Source organism: Episyrphus balteatus, chromosome 2, assembly GCF_945859705.1.
Source record: "Episyrphus balteatus chromosome 2, idEpiBalt1.1, whole genome shotgun sequence".
Lineage (NCBI taxonomy): Eukaryota > Metazoa > Arthropoda > Insecta > Diptera > Syrphidae > Episyrphus > Episyrphus balteatus.
Genome location: NC_079135.1, coordinates 26,343,966 through 26,361,642, shown reverse-complemented (window position 1 = coordinate 26,361,642; position 17,677 = coordinate 26,343,966). Strand labels below are relative to the sequence as shown.

General features: G+C 31.7%; 2 protein-coding genes across 3 annotated transcripts; one reads left to right on the top strand and one right to left on the bottom strand.

Annotated features, from left to right (window-relative positions):
* The first annotated feature begins 72 nt into the window (after nucleotides 1-72).
* LOC129908123 (uncharacterized) lies at nucleotides 73-1,709 on the top strand. Its single transcript, XM_055984438.1, has 2 exons — nucleotides 73-399; nucleotides 462-1,709. The coding sequence occupies exons 1-2, from the start codon at nucleotides 354-356 to the stop codon at nucleotides 1,550-1,552; spliced, it is 1,137 nt and encodes a 378-aa protein (XP_055840413.1). The 5' UTR covers nucleotides 73-353; the 3' UTR covers nucleotides 1,553-1,709.
* A 4,745-nt stretch (nucleotides 1,710-6,454) lies between these two features.
* On the bottom strand, nucleotides 6,455-17,335 carry LOC129908115 (FACT complex subunit spt16). Of its 2 annotated transcripts, XM_055984414.1 has the most exons (10): nucleotides 17,051-17,335; nucleotides 16,784-16,888; nucleotides 16,562-16,720; nucleotides 16,202-16,501; nucleotides 10,097-11,277; nucleotides 7,972-8,838; nucleotides 7,647-7,912; nucleotides 7,419-7,587; nucleotides 7,256-7,324; nucleotides 6,455-7,109 (listed from the first exon to the last, which is right to left on the bottom strand). In XM_055984414.1, exons 1-10 carry the CDS (start codon nucleotides 17,117-17,119, stop codon nucleotides 6,941-6,943), a joined length of 3,354 nt encoding a protein of 1,117 aa, XP_055840389.1. In that variant the 5' UTR covers nucleotides 17,120-17,335; the 3' UTR covers nucleotides 6,455-6,940. The 2 variants fall into 2 exon arrangements, with proteins under 2 accessions (XP_055840389.1, XP_055840390.1); XM_055984415.1 differs by lacking the exon at nucleotides 7,256-7,324 and having other exon boundaries at nucleotides 17,051-17,334.
* Nucleotides 17,336-17,677: the final 342 nt, after the last annotated feature.

Below are 17,677 nucleotides of genomic sequence, written 5' to 3'. Positions count from 1 at the left end.
ATCCACTTAGTAACCTTCTAGGTGCGTAGTATATCCAAATGCCTTTTCATGATGTTGTATCGAAGAAGCTTCAAGCTGTTAAACTTCTAGTCGATGCATCCAAAACTTAGCTAGTAGATGTATCGGGAAAAAAAGAAAAAAACTTCATCAAAACTTTGGAATTTGTTTTTGTATATTTTGTTGATTTCATGGTCGTGCAATGTGGCATAGTAAATAGGTTCTATGGCATTTTTGTCAGAGCCATAGTGAGGGTATAGTACCTAGTCCTGATGAAACTTAAATCTAAAAATAGCTAAGGATATTTTTTTTTTCTACCACAAATCGTTAAATAAAAAAATATAAACGCTACAAAAATGTTCGAACACGATTGCGATACAGATGAGGACTGTGAAGTGTACTGTAAGTTTGTCCTTTCCCCAATAAGCTCTTAAATTAAAAAAAAAAATATACCTATTTTTTAGTCCTTAAACCAGTTAACGAATATAACATTGTGGATAAAATCAAAGAAGCCAACAAGGAGCTCTTCGATGACGGAGGAGACTCCACTGATACACCAGATGAACAGCGAAGAAAGGTTAAATTCCATCCGAATCTGGAAGAATATGAGCCAATTTCTGGAGAAGACGAAGAATCGGGTGAGAACGAAGACGGTTCCCTTAATATGGTTACTCTAAATGAAGACGATGAGATTGTTGTCAATGATGACACTAGTCCAAGAACTATTGCAACAATGGAAGAATGTGCTGAAATGTTAGCACTAGAAGTTCAGAAGAAAATTGAAGCTATCGAAATCAAAATGGCGGAATCTGAGGAAGAAGCTGATGAGATAAGTGAAGAAATCGTAGTAATGGATATGGAAACTGGGAGAAAATTAGAAGAAGATACAAAAGAGATGAATGCAAACAAAAAGGATATCCCTTCTTCAGAAGTTCCCCAAAAGGATGTTAATGTATCAAAAGAAGAAGCAGATACTGATGAAGAAGTCCCTGAAGAGCACGAAGGAGATGATAATCTTTCCATCATTGTGGCATCATATCTTCCACAAGATACTCAAAAAACATGTTGTGATGATGAACCAGAAAGTCCTTCATTGACCAAAACTCATTCTTTCAAAAGGAATTTCTCATTTCGTCGTAAGAATTCAGCAAGAAGAAATAAGTGTCGTTCCCCGGAGATTACTAATTTGAAACTCAACTATAAGACTTGTTGTGAGTACAGGAATTCGGATTGTGCTAAGTTACCGAAATATACAGGGTACATGTCTGAGTATGGTTTAAGTCGTGATCAATTGGAAAAACGTGAGCAGTCTTTGCAAAGTAAACACAAAGTGGTTGTGGAAAAGAGCTTAAAGGCCACTGAAGCTGAGGTACAAAAGATGCAAGACAATGAAAGGGCTTTTACAACTTGGCTTAAAAATAAAATGAGATTTCCAATAAATAGAACGAAGAATATGTTTGATGTGAAAAAGGCTAATAATAATAATGGTAATAGTCGGGGAGGAGTTTTTAGACAAAAATTGTGTGGTAGCAATAAGAATGGTGGAGTTTTGTAAAGAATTATGAGTTGATGAGACGGTTTGTAGGTACTTGCACATTTGAAATTAAAAAAAATAAACATGCAAATTAATTGATTCTTGGGCTTTTAATTGATTGATCCAGAAGTATTTAGCAAAAGCACTACGAAATAACGGTGAAAGTTCTTTTTCACAGGTTACAATTATACTGCCCTGGTCTTGTGATTTTTTTTATTTTAATTCGCTTTAATTATTCTTTATATACATATCGTCCCGTTTCTGCCTGAACCACGTATCTACACAGCAAATTTTGTTCAGTTCTTAAAATAAATATACATTTTTCTCAAAGTTAAAAATATGAATTGAACAAAGGGAAATCATGTTATGTTTAAGACATATTGATTGAGTTGTTTCTACACTTAAACCTTTGTATCTATTATTTCTGTAAGTCTTAGAGCAATGTTAAACAGAAAATTAAATCTTTTAAAAAAATGTACTTACGAGGTTCAAGCAGAAACGGGACGATATGTCAATGTGAGACAAAGACAGCAACTTTGTGGCAACTCTGAGAAATTTTTGTATGGTGGCCGGATATACACTTAAGAGCAAAAAAACGGAATCAAAAAAGATAATTTTTATTTAAAACAAAAATCTCGGATTTGTTAGTTCGTCAAATTTACTGCTAGTTCTACTGCTCTTATGGGTCTTATGGTTCGAATTGCTTAAAGGCACGGCACCGCCTCTCACTAATTAACTGTAACTGGGGTGCAGTGCCGCCATTTCGAAATTTAAAAAAACATGATAAAAAAAATTATTTGAGTTCAAAAAACATGATTTATAAAAAATCATGCTAATCGAAATGAGCGAGGAACTAAACAAATAATTTTGAATTCATTTTATAAAATAGTATTAATAAAGTATCTAAATCACAAAGATGGCAGGAATAAAACATAAATAAGTCCATAATTTGTACTCATTAAGGCATAACTACAACGAGCACTTTTTGTAAAAAGTGGGAAATTTACATAAGTAAAAAAATTTTGTTTCTTCCTAGCGCAGTGATTCTGTAAAAAAAAAACTACAAAAATTGTGTTTGGAACCAAAAAATAAGTTTTCGGCATAATTGTTTTTCATTTTTCGGTCGGAAAACTCTCACAAAATGAATTTGAAAATGTTCACTTTTTGCTGAAAGTGCTCGTTATGCCTTTAAGGTTAATTTCATATAAACGGACTTCAGGTATGGAGTTATGGCTTACAAAATGATTGTTAAGCCTGAACTACATTGGCTCTTAAAGCGCAAAAGTACAAAAGTGAAAATTTCCAAACGCATTTTTGTATAGTTTTTCGGGCTGGAAAATTAAAACAAATGATGCAGAAATCTTATTTTTTGGTTTAAAAAAAAAAAATTGTATATTTTTCACAAAAAAATTGCACTAGCCAGAAAAAAAATATTTTCACTTTTGTACTTTTTCAAAAAGTGGTGTATGTAATGTAGTTAAGCCTTCAAACGTTTTTCCTTGAATTAAAAAAAACATGATTTTGTACACGAAAACATTAAAACATGATTTTAATTCAAAAAACATGAAAATCATGGGAAAACATGATTTCTGGCAGCCCTGCTGGGGTGCCAGCACGTAACTTTGATTATCTGTAAAGTGGTTTACGGACGATAATTTAAACTGATAACGTCATAAGAAAAACAGGTTATCAAAAAAATGGTTTCAAATTATTTGTTAGCAAAAAAATATAAAAGTCTTGGAATTCGAACCATAGACCTCTGATGGAAAAAATAAATTGATATGCACATAGCTGTCTTAAGTTGGATTTGGCGTCATATGACTTAACTTTCAACATGAAATTGAAATCTAAATCATACCACACTTCTAACAGGTTCAGGTGGAACGTGAGCATGAGTCACGGCTTTTTATGCATACAGCCAACGTTAATCGATTTATAAGACGTTATCTCGTCAAAAAAAAAAAATATTTTTTCCTCGTCTCAAGCTAAAATAAAAGATGATAGCTGAAAAATTTCCGTCATTCAAAGGACTCGGAGTTTCAAATTATGAGCTTACTAGTTCGTACTTACATTTATACATTAGGGTGGTACTCATCGGGGACATGTAGTTGGATAGCCGCCATTCTTTTGGAAATGTTGAAAAACAATTTCCCTACTTTTTTTGATTTTTATTTGACCTCCTTTCTTTCTCGGGTTTCCTTCGATTTTTTTTAAAGGTTATTTTATATGAGGATTCTATTAGACTCGCGGATTGTACCGGGAAATTAAGCATTAAAAAAAACCACAAAATTTTTTTCTACTATTTATAATTAATTGATGTCCATCGACCATAGAGTTTCGGAAAAAACTATAAAATAACATAAGAATCATTACATTTATGTATGTACATTGTACATACTTTCAAATGAATAATTATTTAGTTTTGACAATATTGTTGTTGTTGTTTAGTTAAGGATTAATGTTTATTTATTTATTTTCTGTGGTTTAACTTAAAGGGTCACTGTGGTGTATGTGTAATTTTATAGTGAAGCATGTTTACGGTTACTGAAAATTTAAGTGATCTTAACGAAAGAACCTTGTTAACAAAAAAGACTTTTGAAGTTTAAATAGAAATTCTGCATTAATAATAATTAAAAAACTTTGCGTGCTAATTTTTATCAGCAAAACAGGGACTATAATATCAAATTATGCTGCATTCATACAAAAAATTAACTAATTAAATTAATTAAATTAACAATCATATATGACATTACTATGATAGAGAAAGTCCGTAAGTCTGTCTATGTGTATAAGGAAGGTCTATCCCTTGAAGAGAAAAGTTCTTTGTTTTTTTTTTTTTATTTTTTTCATATTATACATTTACCAAATTTGTATACAAAAAGTTTCAAAAAACTAAACTACTCCAACAGCAAGTTCGTGCGACAAAGTCATGCATTTTATTTTAATTTTCAATCAGCCCTTTCGTGAGTTTCACGTGAACAAGATTCCAAAAAAAAAATCAATTTCACTTTTCCCCTATTGTGAGTTCCGGGCTAAAATTTTTTCACTTTCGGACATCTCCCTGTATTTCAAAATGTTTCTTAGGTAATTTGGAGGGTATTCGGCCGCTCTTCTCTCACTTAAATTTTGATGCCGAACAAGAAACAAGTTAAGCGGAAAATATAAATTCCCTTCGGGTGAAACTCATGATAGCTTTTAAAATTCCGGACGAACAACATTTCACTATATAGGGCTGAATTAGTACAAATGTTTTATAGTCCAATTTTTTCTTTTTTATTGCAAAATATTTTTTTTTAATCCAAACAAATTGAAAATATTGATAAAGATTTCACAAAGTTTAGGTTTTTTAAAATATTAGATTTAAATTTATTATCAGCCCTATTCTGCTATTGGATTCACGTGAATCGAATGATTCCCTTTCTTAATCATGTCAAATTGGCTTTGAAAAACTTCTAACTTTCGATTGCAAAGTGTTGTTCCCGCCTGTTTTAAAAATTCTAAAGAAAAAAAAATTGTCTAGATTTAGATTTAATTTTTACCACCTTTTAAACACTTCTTATTTTAGAATTTTACGTGAATTGAATAAAAGAATAGGGCCGTATATTAAAAGTGAGCGACAAGTTTCAGAAAACTGGGTCATGCCACTTGTTAAGGACCACTTTTATTTTTACCTTACCTTAACCATACAAATTTCACTTATTACCCACAGGTTTCATGAGTTTTAGTATCAAAACAGCGTAGTGCGCGATAATTGGCCCATCACAAAGACGTATGTGAATAGAATTCCATACATCATATAAAAAATAATACTAAACATGTTGGCCCAAGGTCGTATTGAAAGTTTTGGGCGACGCACATAGGGACATTTGACCCAAAAAGGTGATCAAAATTATTTGTTAACCCTAGTTCACAAATTGGGGTTCGTGCGAACCCCAACGCATGTTTAAATGGTTATAACTTTTTTCTAAATCGTTTTTTCGACTTGGGATGAAAACTCAGTGAACGAAATTCATTTTTGTTTACGTTTTTTGTCTTTTTTCCATAAAAGCGGTTTTATATAATTTTCTGGAATTTTTTTCTGAAAAAAAGTCACAAACCAAACTTGGGGTTCGTGCGAACCCCAACGCATGTTTAACTTTTTTCTAAATCGTTTTTTCGACCTGGGATGAAAACTCAGTGAACGGAATTCATTTTTGTTTACGTGTTTTGTCTTTTTTCCATAAAAGCGGTTTTATATAATTTTCTGGAATTTTTTTCTGAAAAAAAGTCACAAACCAAACTTGGGGTTCATGCGAACCCCAAGACTTTAAATGGACTATTTTCAACAATTTTTATTAGGTATATTTTGGCAAAAATATACCTGTTATATATACGTGTTATCATAAAAAGACACCGCAACTGTCACCTTAATCAATAAAGGAAAGAGACAATGCATCAAATTGTTGATAATGAACAATTAGAGGTGCATAAAAGCTTTGGGGTTCGCGCGAACCCCCAAGTTTGGTTATTGCATTATTTTGCGTGCGGTAAACTAGGGTTAATATGTATTTTTAAATCAAAAAGTTTCTTAAAAAGTGTAACTAATAAATACAAAAATTACTTATCATATTTTACAATTTTTATATTTATCTTAATATAAAAAAGTTACACATACGCCACAGTGACCCGTAGTTAGGACGCAAGCAAAATAATTAAAGCAAATTTATAGCTGACTTAACAATTACACTAGTTCACCTTTGCTGACCATTCATTAAATGTCAAAATTGAGACCGTTTTATATTTTTTTTTATATAAAACAGTAGCAGGTTCTTATTTTTTAGAACCACGTCTTATTTGAAAAGAGCTCCTGCTCTGAACACGTGTTCGTTTTTATTCAAATCACCCAGTATCTTCTTATTCTTTTCATAAAATTAAACAATAACATTTACAAAAGGATATTTTTTTTTATTGTTTCTTTGTAATAATTATGTTTTCACATATTTTCATTTTTTATCTCACATAACATTGGAATCGATTGGTTTTATTTTATGCATTGTTTTATTTTTTTTTTTTTTTTTTGTTAACAGAAATTTAAAATGAAATGAGCAAACCCTTCAATCTTCAAGTAAGAAAAAAAAAGAAAAACTTTTCTCATATATCCAATACTTTTTTTTTGTGATCGAAGAGAGAAATAACAAACAAACTTAAATGTAAAACACTGCTTTAGATTTTTTTTCGGTAATAAAAGAAGATAATAATACAAACTGACTCACAAAAACATAAAAAAAAAGTCTCAGAAAAGTTATATTTTGAATGTTTTTATCCTCACTTTGATAATTTTGATAAATATTTGATAAAACTTTGCGCCAATAGACTCGGATTTCCACAAGACGAAGTCCTTCATCAAGAGTTTTTTGTTTTGAAATTATTTCAGCGCCTTGATTTTTTTGATTTGTGGCCATGATCATTGCTGTCGTCACGTGAACGTTTCTTATCGCTATGATGATGACTACTACTACTTCGATTCTTATCTCGACTTTTATCGTGGTGTCTATCCTTGCTTCTGTCGTGATGTTTGTCTTTCGATGATTTTGAAGGGCTATTTGGTATAAAATCATTTAGTAAAGAATCATTAGTTAAGGTTTCTTATTAAATAAAAATAATATTTTTAATTTCGAACAAATTTGGAAAAAAAGAGAAAACAAAATCCAATCAAAAGAATCGTGCCAAACAACATTTACAAACCTATGCGATGACATGTGCTTGTCTTTTGAGGATTTGCTCTTTTTTTGCTGAGGCATATCGCGTTCCCTTCTTGAAATATAAAATTCAAGTAGAAACATAATTAAAATACAAAATACATATTTAAGACTAAAATGGAAACTACATTTCCATCTGGAAACCTTACCTGTGCTTAGAGCTTTTCGATGAGTGTTTTTTGTTAAATTCACGACTCTTGCCGTTTTCTTTACCACCACCGCTATAATGTTGGTCTTGTTGATTTCGATCCTCTTCCGCTGCTTCCCTCTCCAAATCTGACCAATCTTTACCAGATTCTTCATCTGTACCCAATTCCTCTGTACAAAAAAACAAAAAATTAGTAAGGAATCATCATTTCTAGGTTTCAAAGCTTTACCATCACTCTCATAACTGTCATCTTCTGATGCTTCTGAATACTCAGAATCATCATCAGACTCATCATCATCATCCACATCGGTTGGTTCATATGCATCATCTTCTTCAGACTCAGCACTTTCATGATTTTCTTCACCATCCGATTCGGGATCCAAGAAAGTCCATCCACCACTTTCGAAAAAGCCATCCGGATCGTCTGTGATGGTTTTCATAATCTTTGTCCAGTTCAACGATTGAATACCTTCCGAATAACGAATGTCACACGAGCTAAAAATAGACAAATTCCATGAATAAAACAAACCCCCAATTATGACTCCAAAACTTACTTCAACCATTCCTTGACGTGATCCAGCATATTCATTGGAATTGCATTTACCATTGCAACCTTCTTATTGTAGTCCTTGAACACAAAGATCATATCGAAATTCCTCAAATGGAATTGAACTCTCTCAAAGTGCACCAATTCCACATCTTCCAAACTAATAACAAATGGCGGCCACTCCGTCAAATTGACCAAACTTCCAGAAGTTGGTTGCAGGAGTACAGTACTACGGAATGGCGCCCCGGGGAAGCCCAACTCTCGGAATGGTGTATCATATTCAACTTGTTGTTTGGTCATTGCTTCAACCTTTTCGCAGAAACTCTTGAATGCCGTCTTGAGTTTGTGTCGTAGCTCTCGTTCGGCTTGTTCGGCAGCCAAATCATCACGATCATGCATGTGTTGGTGCTTGCCCAAATCTGTTGTGATTTCACCCACTTCTGTGTAGAATTGAACATCGACATGCTTTTTCTTGCCAAACATAATCGCGTGTTTCAGATGGAAATGGAGGAGAATAATCATTTCACCATCACAAGGCTGGAAGAAGGCGCTCTTGATGTTATTGTATAGAATGTCGACTTTGTCACCTCGCACTGAGACATAACGAAAACCGTTTGTGTGTGCTTCCAAACTGCCAGTCATACGTTTGGTAACAATATTTGGACGAATGTACAAATCTTTTAGCTTGGGATTACCTTTGTTCTGTGACATAACAAGGGTATCTTGCTTCACAAGATCTTCTTTTTCACGTTCTTCAGCTTCGCGTGTTTTGAAGCGTTTTTGTACCTCTTTGATGAGACGGAACGCATTGTTAAGATTCGATGATGGAGCTGAGATTTCACCTGGTTCTTTTGTATTGGCACTGCGATAGGTTCTAAAAAACAAAACAAACAAAAAATGTTAACTTCAATTACGACTGTTTCATGAGTGAGGGTGTTTTCATAAACGTCTGCGGTCTGCCTAACTTAGGCCTGCGTTAAACGTGTTCATAAAGTCAAATCTGTGATCGTATTAACTTAGTCCAACTGCATTAGCTGCTGGTCAAAAACGTCACTATGTCGTCAACGCGGTCGGGCAGATTGCGCAGCCAAAATTTGATTTGCAGAACTCACGAAGAAATTTATTTGGCTCTTGATTCGATGTTTTGATTGTTTATGAATGTAAATATTGTTAAAAAAAAATTGGTAAGCAAATATATTAATTAGGGTGCTACAAAATTTATTTGGATGACGATGGATAATATTTTGACCAAATTATCGAAGTAAAAAAAAATGCCATTAGGGTGGCTCAAATTTTTTAACTTCATAATTGAAAAAAAAAATGATTTTCACTTCAGAGAAAGTTTGTAAAACAGGATTTAAGAAATATTATGTAAAATTATTTATTTTCGCATTAGTTGACTCAGAAGAATGCTTTATTTTACATTTACCCTTGAAGCAAACATTATTAACTAGGGTGGTACAAAAAAATTTTTCATTTTTCGAAAAATTCGAAATCATGTTTTTTGAGATAGTGAGTTTAAATTGAATTTTTTCGTAATAGGGTGGCTTTAAAAAATGTTATCTTCTCTAGTTCCTTATTAAATTTCAAAAATTTCAACGTGGATATTATTTTGACCAAATTATCGAAGAAAAAAAATATTTCCATTAGGGTGGCTCAAAGTTTTTTTTTTTATGTAATCGAAAAAAAAATTATTTTCACTACAGAGAAAGTTTGTAAAACATGGTTCATGAAATACATATAATGTAAAATTGGTCATTTTCGCCTTAGGGGGCTCAAAGAATCCTATACTTTAATTCATTTTTGTTTTCAAACACAAAAAAAAAAACTTTTTGAACACCCTAATTAAAATATTTTTTCCATCGATAATTTATTTCAAATGTTAACCACGCGGTTATTTTTTATTCCACTATCAAAAGTCGAAGAAAGTTTTTTTGCGCCACCCCAATGCAATGTGTTATTAAAAACAATATTTTCGGGAACTGAAAAAGGAAATATTTGTTTGCTCAACCCTTATCAAACAAAACTCATTCTATCGTAATTTTTAATTTTTTTTTCTTACTTTATAAACACTCAGTGACTAACGCAGATTTCCGACGTTTATAAAAAAAACACCCTTATTCTTAACTTACACCTCTTTGACAAATGTGGCTTCAGGTTGTGGATAAATGCCACCTTCATTGCGTCCCATTGTCGCACCTGGATGGAAAAAGTTAATACGCAAATACGTATACTCTCCTTCCACCGATTGCGAAATATTCTTAATCGTTGATATATGGAACGGCACTGGCAGACCAAATATTGGCATAATCACCGTTTCGTATTTTTTGTCCACATAGAGTTTTAGTTCCTTGACTTCGGGTTCTCGTGGAATTTGGCTGACACTTTTGTACGAAACTGTATTCTTTCTAACCTTTTCAATCTCTTTCGATTCTCCTTGTTTGGCAAGACGCTCTTTGGCTTTTTCATTGAGCAATTGAGCCAATTCCTTTTGATGTTGTTTACGTTTTTCTTCCGTACTGTGTTCATTTCGGAGTTTGTTCTCTAAAACAGCATTTCTCTTACTGCGACCACCTAGAATTTGTGTGCCATTTTCTTCAGCTTCTTCTTTCTTATCTTCTTCCTCTTCATCGTCATCGTCTTCTTTAATAAAGATTCCAATATTTTTGATTTTCTTCTTTGAAGGAGTCATAATATTGGCTGGCGGTGTATCGGTCACCAGGACTGTGTCTCCAATGAAGAGCGAATATGTTTTGCCTTCTTTGTCGGATGCTTCACTGTTGGTCAAATTTGCCAATCCAACATTTACATTGAAAATCATTCCCTTCTTTACAACTGCCTGACATTTGGGTCCAATAATGATGGAATTCTCACGGAATTCAATTCCCATTGCAAAACCAAAAGTTTTTGTTAGATTATCCAATAGTTTTGGTTTTTCTTTTTTCACAAATTCAATTGTTGTATCGAAGATTTGATTGAGTTTGGCCCCAGGTTTGAGGTTTTTGAGAATTTCTTCTTGTACTGTGACAAGGAAATTGTATTGTTCTTGTGTTTTTTCTGTTGGATTTACCAGAAGGGTACGAGAAATATTGGAACAATAAGATTTGTAACGGGCACCTAAAGAACAAACAATTGCACCAAAGTGTAAATAGTTTTTATCACTGAGGGCAGAAAATTTTAATGAATAAACTCCTCCTGATTGAATGATTGGTGGATAACACATGTCCAATTGAGACGTATCAACGCCGGTAACATATTTTTTGTCAGTTAAGGCGCCTTCCACACCTTCAGCAAGTTTGGAGTGTTTTACTTTCTGGAAAAATAAAAAAAATTGAAAAATAAAAATGGAAACTTTTGAGCACAGATAACTTTAATTTATCAGCAAGTTCGTATTCTTATGCTAAAAGGACTTTAAATAACACAGATCTAAAAAATTAAACTTTTGTTTGGTGCCGAGACTAAACTATACTTTTCCAAAAAATTTGGTGCGTTGAACTCGAATTCTGACTCGAGTCAGAATGTACCGTTTTTGAAATATTAACGTCAGAAAATGCAAAAAAAAGGTTTTTGAATACTTTTTTGGTTATGATTTAAAGTGGAAAAATTTGTGTAGTTCGGTAAAATTGTAAAAGTTGATAAAACACCAAAATTAGCAAATACAACAATGTTTACCTAGTTTTAAAAAAAAACTCTTCAATTTCGTAGTTTTCATGATGTTGGAGATATTTTTTACTAGCTCAACTTTTATAGTTTAAGGGGGGAAATCCCTCTGAAATTTTTTATTTTTGCATTATTTTTTTGTCGCCAAATTAATTCATTTTTCAACCGAAGAAACTATTTTCAGTAGTCTTAGCCTTAAATGATGCCTCAAAAGTCCCAGATAGTCCCTAAGCCCATGCGCTCCGAACCTACCACACTACGAAAACAAAAACTTTAGACGCATTTTTCTAGAAACGCGTTTTTTTCCGCGCCGTGCAACGTAACTCAAAAACTAATGAAGCTATCGACTTGAAATAAATTGTAAATTACTCGTTAATTTATTGGCCATTGCATGAACCTAAAACTTCAACAACATTTTTACAATAAATATTTTTTTTAACTATTTGTTTATAAAAAAACACATTGTTTTTTCTTTTTTTTTTTGTCTCTAATTTTTATTTTACACTTTTGTTTACTCAATTTAGGTTCATGCAATGCGTATAAATATATATTATTGGAAAAAAATATTGTTTTTGATTATAAATAATTTTCTGAACCTGGGCATTGCACGGCGCAAACTCGAGGCGTCAACTTTAAAGAGCTGTAGAGCCGCCATTTTGTTTTTTTTTACTTCAAAAAAATTGTGTCAATTCATAATGTGAGTAATATCATATACCTACTTTTCCAAATTTCAATAAATACTTTCGGTTCTCAAAAAAAAAATTATTGAAAAAGCTGTCGTCCAGAGGGATTTCACCCCTTAAATGATTTTTAAGTATAGCATTTCAAAACTACGTGTATGATTGTTTTAATGGAAACAATTAAAATTATTTCGGCGCGGGTAAATATAATTAGGTTTTGGGCAATTTGTTTTTAATTTATTGAGAAACTTCAATTAAAAGGACACAGTTATGTACATATGTATGTACATGTACAAAAACAAATTCAAAAACGAATTTTGATTAAGGTAGTCCTTTTTTTCTAGTAATTATTCAATTCATTTTACCGTTTTAAATAAAGCTGTTTTAAGGAATAACTTTTAATAAATTTATTTTCAAAGTCAAAACTGAAAAGAAATTAGCAAACAAAAATTTTAAACTAATTTTTTCAAAATTTTGTTTTGAAAATAAATTTATCAAAAGCTCTGTTTAATGAAGAAAAACCGAAACAGAAAAAATCAGAACAGGGCCCTATTTCATAAAACTATTAGTGTTGTACTTGTAGACTTGTAGTTACAAGCACAAAATTTTCATTTATTTGTAGTCTGGCGAATTCAAACTATTTTGCTTCTAAAAAACTACAAGTGTAACTAGGAGTAACGAAAATAAACAAATAATAAACAAATATTCGAACTTTCTGTAGCAGCAGCGAGAGATGAAATATTATGATGAATATTTGTGAAATATAATAAACATTATTGGCTTTAAAAGCTAAAAGCTTGATTTTTAAAGATTGGTTTTTGGTAGATTATGGTCTTAACATTTAGTTTGAATAATAGGCTATAGAAAAGTCTATGTTTCTTGAGAAAAAAAGATACAAACAAATGAAATTGAGCTTTAAAGATGAATAAGTGTTGTTTTGTTCGATTTTTTAATGGCAAAATGTTGTTAAATTCCTTTGAAATAAAACATTGATGCACTAAATAACTTGGCAAAACACATCATCTATTGCAACTTTTGTCAAAAAAGCTTTAACTCATAAATTAACTAAATATTAATCTATAAGTAAATTAATCTCTAAAAAAAAAATAACCAAAAATCTTCATTTTTTTCCGCGTCAAGGGGTGGAAATCCCTCGGAAACTCTTTGCACTTTTTGTTTAAAAAATTCTTTACCATCTAAAAAACTATTTTCACTGATGTTAGCGTTGTATGAAGCATCAAAAGCTCATAGATAGTCTTCAAACCCATGCGCTCCAAATCTAATGCAGTAGGTTACGAAAAATTTAAACGCATTTTTCTCGAAACGAAATTTTTTCAGCGCCGTGCAACGCAACTCAAAAACTAATGAAACAATCGAAATTTGGTGGAAATTATTCGTTATTTTATTGCATTTTTAAAATTAGTTATTGGAATTTATTGAAAGATCTTTAAATTGTATGTTTCAGATGTCCAAGTTTTGTAGTCTCTATAGTTAGGTTATATGGAAATTCAAATGCAATAACAACTCATTATTTTTAAGTAATTGAGATTCCATTTTGTTGTTGTCTAATTTTGGCAAAACATATAAGTTAAACATAAAAGTTAAGTTCAACTTGTTTCACTTATCTATATCCTTTAAAACGCTAAAAGCTACACGGGAAAGCTCCTATTTTGAGTGGTAATTGCAGGTAGATGAATACATACAGATTTGTAAGCCAAGACTATTTGTCACTAGACAAGGAAGATTGATTTTAGTGCCAACCACTTTTTTGCATCATTCAAATTAAAAAGACTGCATTGTTATTTCACTTTTACTACCTAATGTCCTTCATTAAATGTCCACATAACTAGTACATTTTTTTCTATTACTAACACCAACAAATTTGTGAGGATTCTTGATTTTAAAGCTTGATCATTTAACTTTATAACCTTATCCATAAAGCACATTCAAAGAGCAAATTAGACTCCATATTTTTCTTTATTAGTCTTTCTACTCTTGTAAGAAATTCGCTTGTAGTTACAAGTCTATCACTAATAAATTTTTGCGCAAATACTTTTATGAAACAGAAACATTCGCCTCATTTGTAAATTTGCTTGTAGTTACAAGTCTACGAAACTTGTAGTTATTAGTCTATTCGAATTCTTTATGAAACAGAAATTTGCTGATAATTTACAAGCTACAAGTAAATTCACAGATAATTATTAGTCTTGTAGTTTTATGAAATAGGGCCCAGCACATTCTTGAAAACTGTCAGAACAAAAAAGATCAAAAAGTACACCTTCCTATTTTGTAGGGTTGACTTTTGCCTATCAGTTTTGAAACTTAAAATTAAAATAATTTTTTTTGTTATGACTTTTCATTCAAATAAATTATAATCAATCAGAATATTTGTTCACATTTTGAATTTTTCTTCATATTAAGAAGATTCTAAACAAATTTTCATTATTTTGAATTTATTTTTGTAAGAATAAAACAAATCAGTTGCTGTTTGACATTTCTCACTCGTTTGCTCTACCTCAAAAGTAGGAGCAGAAAAACTTGAACTAATCTGTGCTGGAAAACTTCATGGAACAAAAAATGACAGTTTGTAGAACAGTTTAGGGCAAGGTTTTTCCTTGTGAAACACATAAACCTGTACTTTTCGGATCTTTTCTGTGCGGATCAGATTCATTAAACAGACCTTAAAGCTATTCCTTAAAACAGCTTTATTTAAAACGGTACAGCACGTCATTTTTGATGTACCCGTTGGTTTTTAATATATTTTTTTCCAAATTAAGTCAATTTTTTTTTAGAAAATTGACTAAATGGGGAAGAATAGGAATCTTTTGCATATTCCTCCAGAGTCACCTTATATCGTTTTCTCTCAATTGTTGCCACTTCAGACACCAAGTTTTATAGCTTTGGTATTCACAACTTCACAACTTTCATATCAGTGAGGCGCATAACTCTGGTATTCTCTGAGCGTCTGTACGTCCATTTGGACACATTTAGACTGTCTTGACGGGTGGACGAATTTTTTTTTAAATTTGCTACAGATTTTTATTGAATTTTGAACTTCAAAAGCAAGTATGTGCGACCCAGTCGAGCATTTAATTTTGTATGTGATCTTTGTTCAAAGAAGTGTAATAAATGACATATTCACACGACATGTCCTATTTGCTTTTTAAGAACAGTGTGCTTAAATCAATTCTATTTCTATTCGCAGGTTTTTTCAGTTTATGAGTGTTTGTTGACTACCGCAAACTTTTTTTTTAGGAATATAATAAACTATCTTTTTCTTTATAGTATTTTTAATTTCGCAACATTGCAAAAGCCATTACTCATTTTTTGCGCATAACCTTAAAAAACTACATACGCTTGAAATGCTGTTTTCAGAATCGGTGTTTCTTTCTTTTAAAAATAAATTATTTTATATAATATACCTACTACATATTCAACAAAAATGAACGATCTTTTTCAGCAAGTTATCGATTTTCTGATTTTTTTTTATCCAGGTCCTTGTCATGCATACAGTTCATAGTTGCGCTTGCCTAGTAACCTCGGTGGAAATTTCAACTAATAGAAAACATTGAATTCTTTAATTCTTTTTGTTTAGTAATGAGCAGCATTTAAAGGAAATTATTTTAGAAGACTAGAATAACCAAGGAAGTAATGTAATATCTTCAAAAATTGGGACATTTTAAGTAAAGCTGTTACAAATGAGATTTTGAAATAATTTTAGTACATAACCTCAAAAGAAAAAAAAAGAAAATGTTCGAAAACTTGATAAATTATCCCAAATTATCAAAACCATTCCAATTGGAAGTTTTTATTAAACCTTTAAGCAACTTTTTTGTTCATATCCTAAAACTTTTTACCTGAAATACAACTATTAAAAGAAAGTCAAATAAAAATTACCTTATCCGAATCAATAATATCCATAATCTGATCCTTCAAATACTTATTGAACAAATCAACCGACACCAATGAAGCTTTACGAATACTATTAATCTCGGGCTCATCCTTCGGGCACATGATATAAGCCACAGCTGCTCCAATATCAACATTTTCGAATTTCTCCTGCTTCAATGCTGCTTTCCAAGATTCACAAAATTCCCCCGGGAATCCATCTTTAATGAAAACTCCCAAAGTTTTACCAGCTTTGGAATCTTTCATCGCATTGATAAGTTTTGTAAAGTTTGCTTTATCTTTGTCATTCTAGAAAATATGAAATTTAGGAAAAGCCAACTTTGGCGAGATAATCTCGAAGAAACTCACCCTGTCACGGACCAATAACTTAATTGGTGGTATATCATCTTCTTTGCTATTCTCAATTTGTTTCAAAAATTCAATTTTCTTTTTGCTCGTCAGAAAGTAGACTGCTTTTTCAGATAGAACGCAAATAGTATCTGTTAGCTCATAACCCAATAGCCACGACTGGAAAATAATCTCAAGACTTAATAAAAGACTTTAAAAAAAATAAGAAAGATTCTTCCTAACCTGTAGAGCTGTTGATTTGCTGTAAGCTACATCTTCGTCCACGCCGACACAGGACAACATACAATCGACTTTTTTTAATGAATCATCATGATCAAATGTTGGAGCCTAGAGATTGGATTAAATTTTAAGTAAATACAAAAAATCCTTCTTAAAGAAAACACATTTGTCCAGCCAAAGTCAAAGAAATCACATTTTTTTGTCCATATCAACTTTGACTCGACTTCGGCTGTACATAATTTTTTTTTTTTTTTTGTCTTTATTTTTTACCTTCCACTCTGAGTATAATCGTTTTATTCGGCGGAAAAATGTTTCTTTATCTAGCGCTATATTTGACATCTTTGCGAAAGATGGTTATTTTGTTTTAATAAAAATTAGATTTTAATTAAGCATATAAAAAAACACCGGTGAAATTGTTGAAAGAAATAGAAATTCCTTAGCACAAGAGTAGTTTACAAAAAGTAATCTGCAAAAAACCACAAGATTTTTTTCTTCTCTCTAGAAGCCCGTTGCGCTGTAAATAACAATATGGCGTAGGTTTTTGCATGCGAAAAGAGCGCGACAAGATTTTTTTTTAGAGGTAGCATATACAACTGGAAGGAAATGGGATATTTTTTTTTTTGTAGCTGGAATGCAGCGAAATCAAAGTGCTGAATTTGAGGATTAAAATTTATTATTAAGGTGGAGTCTACATTTGTTATTTTATTTGGTTTATAAATTGCTTAGAGGATATAATAGCCCCGTTCCATTGGAGGTGGTCCCAAGTAACAATTTAGCTTTCATAAGGGTCAATGCAAGCTATTTAATTTATAACAAGAAGGACAGGTCTTATGCAAATCATTTTGGCGCATTTTACCGAAATTGCATAGGATTTTCCTTCACAGGTAATCCACAAGC

Bases quoted from the DNA above. Each gene is read 5' to 3' on its own strand.
- LOC129908123 (XM_055984438.1), top strand. From the start codon at position 354: ATGTTCGAACACGATTGCGATACAGATGAGGACTGTGAAGTGTACT. The intron at 400-461 runs GTAAGTTTGTCC...CCTATTTTTTAG, and splicing joins TGAGGACTGTGAAGTGTACT to TCCTTAAACCAGTTAACGAA.
- LOC129908115 (XM_055984414.1), bottom strand. From the start codon at position 17,119: ATGTCAAATATAGCGCTAGATAAAGAAACATTTTTCCGCCGAATAAAA. The intron at 16,721-16,783 runs GTTAGGAAGAAT...ATTATTTTCCAG, and splicing joins GCAAATCAACAGCTCTACAG to TCGTGGCTATTGGGTTATGA. The intron at 7,913-7,971 runs GTAAGTTTTGGA...GTCTATTTTTAG, and splicing joins CACGTCAAGGAATGGTTGAA to CTCGTGTGACATTCGTTATT.